Consider the following 11,700-nt stretch of genomic DNA (forward strand, 5'->3'; position numbering starts at 1 on the left):
TAACCCAGTGAAGCTTATTCTGCACACAGATTATTTTAATACATAATGTGAATTATCTCAATAATTAGGAACTCAAAAAATTAAACTTTTAGGTGTTTTTGTGGGTTTTTTCCTCAAATTATTTTGTTTAAATCTATAAAATATGCTAATTATAATCACATTGTAGACAGAAACAACAGAAAAATTAAATAAATCTGAGGGAATTTAGAAAAAGGCATAAAATTACCTTTAAAGAGGTGCTACCATGTGTTTTCCAGGCACATTGTCCAGATCCCTCTTGAAAATGAGATCTAGATCTCAACACAGTTTACCTGGTTAAATAAAGGAAATAAAAACTATTTTAAAAAATCATGTAATTTTATAGCACAATCAAGTAACCATGTTGCCCTCAGTTGTTATAAAAATGCTACATTTATCAAACATGATTTTAAATAAATGTAACTTTGCAATTTAATGGCTTGAAACATAAAATAAAGCTAAAAAAATCTGTTTAACATTTCACACATCCTCTTTAAAGTGAAATCCAAAATTGTTTTTGAGGTAGATTTGAAAAATGACAAAAACAGAAAAAGAAAATAATAGTACTAATGTTATAAATAAAAATACAACATTTCAAGAAGGTATCAATCCAACACAAATATCGACTTGGTATCGATATTATTGATATCTTGGATCGATCCCTGTAGATGTTAGCTTCTCTGTTAGCATATAACAACAATGCACTTAACTAATTATTCACTCTTATGATGATTTGAATCATTTAATCAGTGGCATACACATCAATGGACCAAACTAGGTGCTTTCTTATTGTGTACTCAAACTTCTGAATTCAAAGTGAAAGCATAATTTAGCATTTTTCAGAAAAATAAAAGTCAAAATTCCCAACATGTGGATAAATTAAGGTGCTATCTGCAGGTACACCCTCATCCCAACCTCCTTCATCCTGGGTCTGGGCGGCTCCCCTCTGTGGTCGGCTAAATGCACCTACCTGACCATCAGTGGGAATGTGCAAGCTGCCAAGGACAATAAGAAGGGTGCTGATGTGGTCAACCACTACTTTGGGATTTTCTTCTTCATCTTCCAGTCATCTGCAGTTTGGGGAAACCTGATGTCGTCGCTGATCTTTGGGCAGGACAGCAACATCGGTAAGCAGACGATCCAGTAAAGCTTAATGTCAGCCATATTAAAGTTAGAGGCTTACAAACAAGCTGAGATTACACTTTAACATTAGCTTCTGCTAAATACTGCGTTAGTGTAGCGCTCTAACATTAGCTTTTCCTAAATACTGTGTTGGTGTATCGCTTTAGCATTAGCAGAACTAATGTTTATAATTAATAGTTTTGGGGTTAGAGCAACTAACCCTAAAGCATTGCTAACTTTTTAGCTAGCAGTGCCCACCACTGCTCTTGGCTGTTTATAATTTCTGACTGTTGACAATAACTATATTCATTTTAGTAGTTTCCCTCTGATGCCAACAACCTCATAACACTTCTTCCCAGGTTATTTGGCAGCAACATATGTTTCTTGAAGGTCACTGCATGGCGCACACACGAAGTTACCATCATGGTTTAAATGTTTTCTTATCAGTTTATAAATGATTAACTGATGGGTTTCTCCAGAAAGGACGTTCTTGTTTTATTTTCTTCCTGTTCTGATAGATTAGATTCAACTTTGCAAATTGACCATGGAATAAATTTCCAAGGTCATGTTACATGACCTTGGAAAATTGTCAAACCAAACAAAAAAGGAAAGAAAAACACCTTTAAATGCCACGCCATCACCTTAAAACACAAGTGGAAAAATAGACAAAGACTCTCAAAGACAACATTTCTCCTTAGATGAACCCTAAAAAGCAGTGGAAACAAACATCTCTGCAGGTTTTGCTTTCTCTATTTTCTTGGTGTATTTAACATTTGCATGTGTTTATTTCTTCCAGCTAACATTCCAGAGGATATCCTAAGCACCTGTGGAGCACATGGTTGTGGAATCACTCTTGAAACCAATAGCAACAGTACCAATGGTACCACCTCCAGCAGACCTGCACAGAAGCTGATATGGACGCTTCTTGGGTGCTACATTGGTAATTTCAGAGTTTTGTTCTTCCTCACAAAACACCTTTGGTTGCAGTTTGACTAGAAAAAATGAAGGGGTGTCTATGCATCCTAGAAAAGGTCTTAAATTGTCCAAAATTCTTTTAAAAAAGTAAGTTGGCCTTAAATACTTAGATTTTTAGTCTTAGGACTTTTTCTTGTTTGACTTTTCTGTCATGCAAAAGTTAGAGTCACACATAGACATCTTCATTTTGTTTTGTTGTTGCATTTCAGTTGTACTTAGAACTGGGAATCTTCAGCTTCCCAGTCAGTAAAATCAACTGGGAATTTGGAAGCAACTCCGACTATACCAAGTATATATCTAGTTTCAAAATGGCCGCTCTTGCATCAACAGTAGCCAGATGTGGTGGAAACATGATTATTTTACAAAACACACGTAAGGGTGAGTCTAACATTAATGGCACATATAGAGCCTCAAACAAAAATTTAAAATGGTGTTTGATTATGGAAAGTAATGCTTACAATTATTCTAAGAGCTACTGCAAAGAATGTCTATGGAAAATGATTAGTCACTGAAAAAAGAGAAAAAGCCATGATTCTGAGAAAAAAGTTAATTCTGAAAATAAAGTTAGAATTCTGAGAAAAAAAATAATTTATGAGGAAAAAATAATGGTTTTCCCAGTGGTCCTAATCTTTTTCCCTAATTTTGTGCTTCGCCATGTTAAAATTCTGACTTCTTAACTTTAACACTTTTACCTTGAGGCTTACGTGAAATCCACCTACAGCTTCCGCTGTAAATGGAACGCAGTATATGCTAACATGCACTTGCTAGCTAGGTAGCTAGCGTTTTTTGCGTATAACATGTCAGCGCAAATTTACACGGGCAAAATTCCTACATTTCTTTTGAGAAATAGGTCTTAAATCCCATTCATAATGGAGTCTTAAATCTGAGTTGACGAGATGTTTTTCTCGTAGGTGTTGGCGTTCTAGCGATACTCATCATATCGATATTTCTGGACAACATCGACCACGAGCAGACCAGCCAGTTTCGGGGGAACCGGGAACCGTTCTGCCACACGTTCCTGGCCACGTTCAGGCTGCTGAAGGACTGGAGGCTCCTGACGCTCATCCCACTCACCATGTACAGCGGCTTCGAGCAGAGCTTCCTCTCCGGGGAGTACACCAAAGTAAGGACACGTCAAAAAAAAGAAAAAACAAAAATCAAGTTGGTGCTAGAACGAGAGAGCATCATTACTTAGATTCACTGGTGTTGCTACATTATGGTCCACTGCTCAAATGTGACTCACAATTATGGGTTTTTGAAATGGTTCATCTTTCAGTCAGCAAACAGCATGAACTTATTGCCAAAAAAACAGCATGGTGTCCTTTTTTAAACCTTTGAACTGTCTTTAGAAGCAGCCGAGACCCAAATGGAAGTACAAAAAGGTGCAAAATACTAATTTTGTATCATAGATCCCCTTTAACATTACAAATGTAATTCTAAGTCTCAGATTTTTATTATTAAAAAGATTTTTAAAGAATGTTGCATCTTGTTCTTCCAGTCCAGAATAACATCGCATAAAATCCCCCCAAAATACAGTAAAGTTTAGGGTTGTAAAGTGAGAATATTAAACCCATAAAGGTATAAATACTTTTGGAGGTTTACTCAGATGCCTTCGCTTCGAAGCGAAAAAAGTAGGAATATCTTACAAAAACATTGCAACTATCTGCTGCCATTTTGAGTTTGTTGACGTTTCATCAACCACCTGTGAGACGTGAACCCATTTTGCTGCCTCTCTTCGCAGAACTACGTAACTTGCGCTTTGGGGATCCACTATGTCGGCTACGTGATGATGTGCTTCGGAGCGGCTAATTCGCTCTGCTCCTTCCTGTTCGGGAGAATCGCCCGCTATACCGGAAGGGCCGCCCTCTTCTTCTTTGGTAAAAACTCATTTTCTTATATGTAAACTGTTTATGTAAGGATACGTTCATACAGCATGTCTTGAGGTTTAGTCCCGATGTATTCTTTGTTCTTTTGCGTGGTCGTTCTTGCTGCTAGCTAATGATGCTTCTGCACAAAGCGGCCCGCATGCGCAGAAGATGAACATTCACGTCACACAGAAGCGCATTGTTTACGGAAGTGATAATGGATTAAACAGTTTATAGATAATTTTAAATGTTTATTCAGTAATGAGTGCTGACTTAGCACCACATATGGAAGTGGCACAGGTCGGATTTTTTGGTTTTTTATTTTATTTTATTTAGTGAAAAGATCGGAATTGTGCTGATCAGACTGCGGTGAAAAAGCCGCTTATAGACAGAGTTGGGAAGTAACTACTTACATTTACTTAATTACATTTACTTAAGTAACTTTTTGGAGGAAAAAAACTCTTAGGAGTATTTTTACTACGCTGTACATTTTATCTGACTAATTTTATTATGACGTCTCGCTAACTGAGTAAAAATCCTGCATTTTCTACCCACTAAATAAAATACAAACGTTTCATTTCGTCTTTTATTTGAATAAAATATGTTGAAGTAGTGCTGCCAGTGGTAAAAGCTCGGTAGCCATAGATGTTTGTAACCAGAGGAATCTTCTGTTTTCAGCCGCTGCGACCAACTTGGCCTGCATCATCGCCCTCCTGATCTGGAAGCCTCATCCTGACCAGTTGCCTGTGTTTTTCGTTTTTACCGCTCTGTGGGGTATGGCGGACGCTATCTGGCAAACTCAGACTAATGGTAAGAAAAACCTAAAACCTCCGCTTTGATGCTTTCATGTTCAGAAAGCAGGAAGAACATCTGGAAAGAACCTAGAAGCAGTTTGACCCGATAATATTTGTTGTTTTCTACCTTTTGTTTTGTTCAGAACTAATTATGGTTTCAGATTCAACTGCTGTAACTTGTCCTGGTTGGTACCTAAATGACATTTACTGCTCATGTAGAAATCTGAAAGATGTTTTACAGGAACTCATTTTCAATTTTACTGATAAACATTTTACAAAAATCTTGCCCTATAAACTGGGTGATGTCTTCAGTAGTTGCTTCATTATTTCTACACAATGTTTTTTCCTCATGATGCCATCCATATTGTGATGTGCACCAGTTCCTCCTGCAGCAAAGCAGCCTCACAACATGATACTTCCACCAACATACATCAAGCATCCCGGTTTTTCCTCCAAATGGTCATTAAGCCCAAACAGTTGCACTTTATTATCATTAGACCACAGGACATGTTCCCAAAGATGAAGATTTTTGTCCCTGTGGACATTTGAACATTTGGAGTCATGGCTTCTTCCTGGCGGAGCGGCTTTTCAGCCCATATTGGTACATGACAAGTTTTAATTTGGATATTGACACTGTCTTACCAACTTTAGCCAGATTCTTCACAAGGTTTCTAGTTCTGGGGTCAATCTGCATATTTCTGATAAAAACCCGTCTCCTTCTTGGACAGTATGATGGTTGGACATTTACATCACATCTAGATTTGCATGTAAATGTTTGAACTAATGAATGCGGCGCCTTTAAGCATCTGGAAATTGTTCCCAAGGATTAACCATACTTCTACAAAACTGGTTTCAACTGCATGTGCACAAGATTAACAATAAAAACAGCTGAGTTTACCTTCAAATTGACCTGTCACCTGTTCTGTTGCAGCTCTTTATGGTGTCCTCTTCCCGCGGGCCAAAGAGGCTGCCTTCGCCAACTACCGCATGTGGGAGTCGCTTGGTTTTGTCATCGCCTTCGCCTACAGCACCTTCCTGTGCGTGGAGTATAAACTGTACATCGTGCTGGCTGTTCTGGTGATAAGCATGATCACCTACCCCCTCGTGGAGTACTACGAGTACAAGAATCCTACCGAGCCCATTGAACAGGCCGCCTATGAGATTCCCAAAAACAAAGCAGATGAAGCGGGCATCATTAGTCAGACTTGGATGTAGACGTGTTGACATTTTATTGTTTCCTTCTTTGACTGCTAATCCAGAACTCCTGCAACTGAAACTGAAAAAAGAAAAATAACAGTAAAAAGGTAGAAAGCCTTTACTTTTTCTTAAATAGACGTCCTCTTGTTGGTTTTCTGGACTTTTTTTGCACTGATAAAACCAGATCAAATGTCAGAATATAAAATTTAACATCAAGTTAAAAGCAGAAACTGACATCACAAACTGATTTTTAATGTTTTTAATCTTTTAAAGGTGAACCCTTGAACAGGTTAGGATAAGTCTATGTATGAGCAAACATTCTGTAGCTCCTCCTGGGTTGCTAGGTAACAGGCTGGGCTCTGCAGGGGTTGCTAGGCAACCATGTAGCACGGTGGAAAGTTTTTGAAATGTACTATTTTTAAGACAAAAAAGCATCAACTTATTGCAGATTTTTATTTTTCTTAAGCGTTTGTGGGTTTTCTTTTAGTGAATTTTGCACATGTCCCCTTTAAAAACATTAAATAAAAATGTCTTTTAGTTAAATTGATAGGTTTTAATGTTATTTCTGTAAATGTATGTGTATTTTTAACTATCTGCTCAAAAACCAACAGCCTTCTTACAATAAACTATGTTTTTCTCCGCTGTAGATGCAATTAAATTTATACTGTTTGTGTAAGTTTAAGTAATAAATGTGTTAATTTGAGCATTTTGTAATTGACATAACAGGTAATTTGAAGGGCTTACGGGTAAACAAAGGAAAGAGGTAAATAAATATGCATTAAAGACAAGAAATGCACAAAATACATCTAACATCGAATTTTAAATAAATATCTTAGTAATCTGCAGCAGACAATGTTTTAATTTTTAGGTTTTAATTTAGTTGCTTAGTTCTGCTACTGGAAACAATCATTAAAAAAAAGTCCATAAAGACTTGAGAGGTTAATATGTTACATACCCAACAAAATCTATCATTTATATGAATTTTAAATTTAAGTCGAGTCCAAAACAACACCTTCTAAAAGGTGTTTACCTCTATTTTAATATTTTCTACCAATTTTTTGTCCTTCCACTTAACTTTCCATTAAGATTCTTGGAAGCAGCACTGAAATTTTTTTTTTATTTAAAAAAACATTATTTTTGTGACAAAGTGCTTCCAACTTAGCGACTTTGACCCACACAGCAAAAGGTTTGGACACCAATATTAAATATTTTACCAATCCGAACCTGGAAAAAAAAAATCAAACTCCAGACTGTGAAAGAACGTCGTCACCAATGACGCAAGCTGAGGTTTTTCGCAGAGGCAGTGTAAACATCATAAGGAACACCAGGAGACCAACGTGTTGCATTTCAGATGGTGCTTTTATTGCAATGTGTTGCATTCCCACATTCAAAGATGTTATAGATTTGTTAGTCAAAGCATCATTTCCACAAGGTTGGCATCCTCACCTTGGAAACAAAAAGCAGAGGGACCAAATGCACGAGGTGTTTGTGTTTTGAGTGTAGTCGAGAAGTGTGTGTCGGTGTGTGTGTGTTTCTGTGTAAACTTGAGAGCAGCCACGAACATATGAATGAACAAACCTCCGAGTTTGGACTTCCAGTAGACGAAAACCAAACCAAACAAACAAAAAAAAAAAAAAAAAAAGAGTTTCGTTTGTCTTATAGCCTCCAGGGCTCTCACTCCCCTCTGGGACTGGACCCGGCCTGACACTGATTGTCTACAACATTCTCAAAGAAAAAGGTAGATTTCTTTTATTTTCACGTTACACACCTGAACGAGAGAGAGCGGGAGGGTCTGAGGGTTTTTAAAAGACTCCGAGAGAGAAAAAGAAAACATAACATGCATAAAATTCTCCCAGGTGAACACTGTCACTCATATTGTCTTGTAATAGCTGCTCTGATGCCTCTTTAAAAACAAACTTTACATGAGTTCTATATACAAAACTGGACAAAGAAATGAGTAAAATGTATATTATATATTTGTCTATATATTTATATATCTATTTATATTAATTTTTTACAAGGGAGGAAGTGGAACCTTGGTCTCTTCTCTTAAAATATCCACCCAGAGAAACAAAAGTGGTGAGAAAAAACTAAACCTTCGCTTAAGGCAGCACGTATAATACTCGACAACTGACGCCGTGGTGAGAATAGCTTCGAAAACCTGCATTAGGAATGAGCTGGAAGGAAATCCCGGTTGTTCAACAACTTTAAAAAATAAAAATAAAAAACCGCCGCAAGGACTCCCAATAAAACACAAGCAAAAACAGAGAAGACAAGCGACACGAGTGGTGCGTTGTCATTTACATCAGTGCACAATCGTTTGGACAGGTAAGAGGTAAGGTCTCACACTTCCCACTGACATAGAGAGAGAGAAAGAGAGAGAGAGAGGAAAGCAAACGCTGCTGCAGAAAACGGCCGGGAGCAGGAATGTTCAGAGTTCAAGCCAGAAAGGAGGATATTAAGAGTTCAACAGCGCAGAAAGGAGGGAGAGGATGTCACCTGAAGAAGAACAGCATAGTTGTTACAATTAACCCACAGAGAAAGCAGCTGCTGTGTACAATTTTTAGCTCGATTTTGTTTTCCCCAAAATGGCTCCAGTTCACCTGAACTTAAATTTTTACCAATAAACAGTTCTCAAAAGTCTACGAAACCCACTGAAAATGGGGCTTTTTAAAATTATTTCAACAGATTTTCTGCTTAATTCAACTGAAAAACAAACAGACCAAACAAAAACAGGTTCGTTTGTGTAAAACAACCTTGTTGCACAACTTTTGAAACTTTAATTTCAAAAAGTCTCAAAAGTTTTGAGCATTCATGTTCTGGAAACAGTTAACATGAATTTTTAAATAAATCTGATTAACCAGAAAGAAACGATAGCCAGAGCTAAATGCACAAAATACGACAGAAAGTCTCCAGTGGTAAAAACCCCTTATCCAAAATGTCAGTAGAGCTAACGCTGAAGCACTATTCCAAAATGGCATTTAGCTAACGCTCTAAATTCAACCACTCTATGTAAAAATTACACATTATATCGATCTCGGCAGGTAAAAATTGTTGTTGTACACCTGTCTACATGGTTATGCTTCAGGTAATGATTATTTGGAAAAGATTTTCTCTTGTTTCATCTAACAGTCGTTGATTAACTCTGTTGCTAATTTTGGCTAACTAACCACGGCAGGGTTTCGGTACAGCAATGCATTCTGGGTATAGAATAAGCTTCACTATCGCGGGTGGAGAACGAGAAAACTGAACTGCTCCGTAAATAATCTTCTCCACTTAAAAATAAAAGCATGATAATTAGAACACAAATGCCGAAATTTATTTAACTGAAAGTTTACAATACAGCCAAGTAAATATAAACTTTCTTAATTTATGGGAAGCTAAGTGCGCTAAATGTTTTTAAAGTTAGCTTAGCAAAGAATTAGCTCCGCCAACACCCTCATAAATAACTGAAATCCAGTAATACTTGAGACCCCCAATTATAACCTCCTACGTTAATAGTTCAAATTAGACATTTGTATGAATTAAAACTGACATCTTAAATAATTTTGGAACTGTCGCAGAAGCCGATATTGACGGCTGTATGCAAAAATGTAGCTCTGCTATTAGCACGTTAGCAGGTTAACCCAGAAGCCTCATTGCACAAACATATAATACAGAATAAGGTAATTAAAAATTTACACGGTATAAATGAAAATATGTTTTGACTTCAGAGAGACTTAGAAAACTTCTCAAGATGCTAATAAACAGAACACTACTGATTTAGGATGTGTAAACAATACAGCTTTTTAAATATTTTGTTTGTTTTTCAGATGAATACAAAACATTTGACACAACAGAAGTGGAAAAAAGTTTTGAAATTATTTATCTTGATCTAAATGTCAAACTTTATATTTTAGCTGAGTTTTGTAGACTTTCAGGAGCCACTTTATCTCCGAATGCTAATCTGATTTTAATGGCCTTTTTCACCCCGAGCGGATCCGGATATATAAAGTGCAGAATTAGATTGTATTTGCAAGTTCCTGGGATAATCTGATTAATCTACATGTGTAAAAAAAAGTCATTTATACAGTAAAAATGTGTTTTTTTTTCTCATTTAAAAAAAAAAACCCTGGTTAACAAGGTTATTGTTAATCAGCAAATATATACACGAGGCACCTCAAGTTTGGTATAAAGTATTCGGTTGAAGAATGAGACTGAAAGCTGATAGGTCATCAAACACGGGTTTGTTTTCTTCTTTAAATGAATGGCTTAGTGTTGCTCCAGTGTAACTTCTACATTACAAATGAGGAAATGCTTGTTTAGGTAAGGTGCATAGCTAATGGTTGCAATGTTTATTTTGTTTCCTGTAAACACGTGATAGCACTTCGGGCTCAAAAAGACGGCATTGGCAGAGTCTAAACTGAGCAAACTTTGGGACATCACAGGGTTTCAACGCTGATAGGCCACTCTGAAAAGACGGAAACGAGCATGCAGAAGAACCGGAAACGAAGAAGAGCCGCTACATTATGTGTTGTCCAGTGACGATGAGGTTTGCATATGAAATCCATCAAACGCGTTGAAGCTTTGGTCAAATTTTTTTTTGTTTCGTTTTTTTACTACTGACGGAGGCAGAAAATGACAAAAATACCCAAACGGATCAGTCAGAAACTCAACGCTTCCCCTGAAAACCAAGGCTCCACTCTCCCAGCTCTGCTTAAACCTTCTATCAACAGAGAAAATTAAATAATATGGCCTTTTTTCTTTTAAATTAACCCGTACAAAAAGCCAGTCCACACCGCTTCTCTCTCTCTCTCTCTTTCTCTCTCTCTCTCTTTCTCTCAATAAAATCACATTCAGCAGTCGCTTTAAAAAATAAAAACAAACCATTCTCTGGCATAGTTTATCTGAATAAAACACCCACAGGTAACTGTGCAGGGTCTGAAAGAGTCAAAAAGAGAAACCGAACATGACATCTTCGTCTGTTTCCATCTCAGAGAACACCAGATATACAGTATTAATCGCTTACACACACACACACACACACACACACACACACACACACACACTCTTCATGTACAAACATACATCATCTTTAAAACAAAAAATAAGAAGGTAGAAAAATAAAAACATGACAGAGGCGAGTAGTTATTTACCACAAACTCGGAGCTAGTTGTTTTTCTGTTGATTCTGAACAAATATGCATTCACATTTCTGTTATATACATTAACATCATGAGACAAACGTTAAAAACCCGATACCAGCGAACTGTAGTGAGGAAAGAGGGACTGCTTTTTGTTTTGTTTTTTTGCACTGAAAGGCTGTTGCATAATGAAACATTTCACCTTTTTGTTTTTGGGTGTGTTTTGGCTTGTTTCTGTTGCAGAAAGAGCTGCTGAGTGTCTCCTTTTATTGTCCGGACTGTAGAGGAAACCGTTTCCATTTGGGAATGCCTTTTCCATGCAGGAAAGAGGAAGAGGAGCAATGCTGTGTGTGGGGAAATATCTCTGTGGTTTAATAAAACGACACAATTGGGGGTGTGATGTGGTGGCGAAGGGGTTTTAAGCACAACCCTCATATGGAGGCCTTAGTCCTCAAAGCAGCTGTCGCAGGTTCGATTCCCGGCCTTGGCGACCTTTGCTGCATGTCTTCCCCTTCTCTCATTACCCACTTTCCTGTCAATTAACTATCAAATAAAGGCCACTAGAGCAAAAAAAAAAATATATATAAAATTTCCATTCAGATGTGTG

The 11,700-nt window shown here is 37.2% G+C and overlaps 1 protein-coding gene across 1 annotated transcript in view; it reads left to right on the plus strand.

The window, feature by feature from the left end:
* The window catches only part of unc93a (unc-93 homolog A), an 8,945-nt gene extending 2,895 nt beyond the window's left edge, over positions 1-6,050 (plus strand). Inside the window, exons 3-8 of the mRNA XM_007573259.2 lie at positions 916-1,145; positions 1,937-2,080; positions 3,027-3,238; positions 3,857-3,992; positions 4,659-4,790; positions 5,706-6,050. Of these exons, the coding sequence (XP_007573321.1) occupies positions 916-1,145; positions 1,937-2,080; positions 3,027-3,238; positions 3,857-3,992; positions 4,659-4,790; positions 5,706-5,989 (1,138 nt within the window). The 3' untranslated portion in view covers positions 5,990-6,050. The remainder of the gene's footprint in view (positions 1-915; positions 1,146-1,936; positions 2,081-3,026; positions 3,239-3,856; positions 3,993-4,658; positions 4,791-5,705) is intronic.
* The last annotated feature ends 5,650 nt before the right edge of the window (positions 6,051-11,700 follow it).

Source organism: Poecilia formosa, unplaced genomic scaffold (assembly GCF_000485575.1).
Source record: "Poecilia formosa unplaced genomic scaffold, Poecilia_formosa-5.1.2 Scaffold322, whole genome shotgun sequence".
Taxonomy (NCBI): Eukaryota; Metazoa; Chordata; class Actinopteri; order Cyprinodontiformes; family Poeciliidae; genus Poecilia; species Poecilia formosa.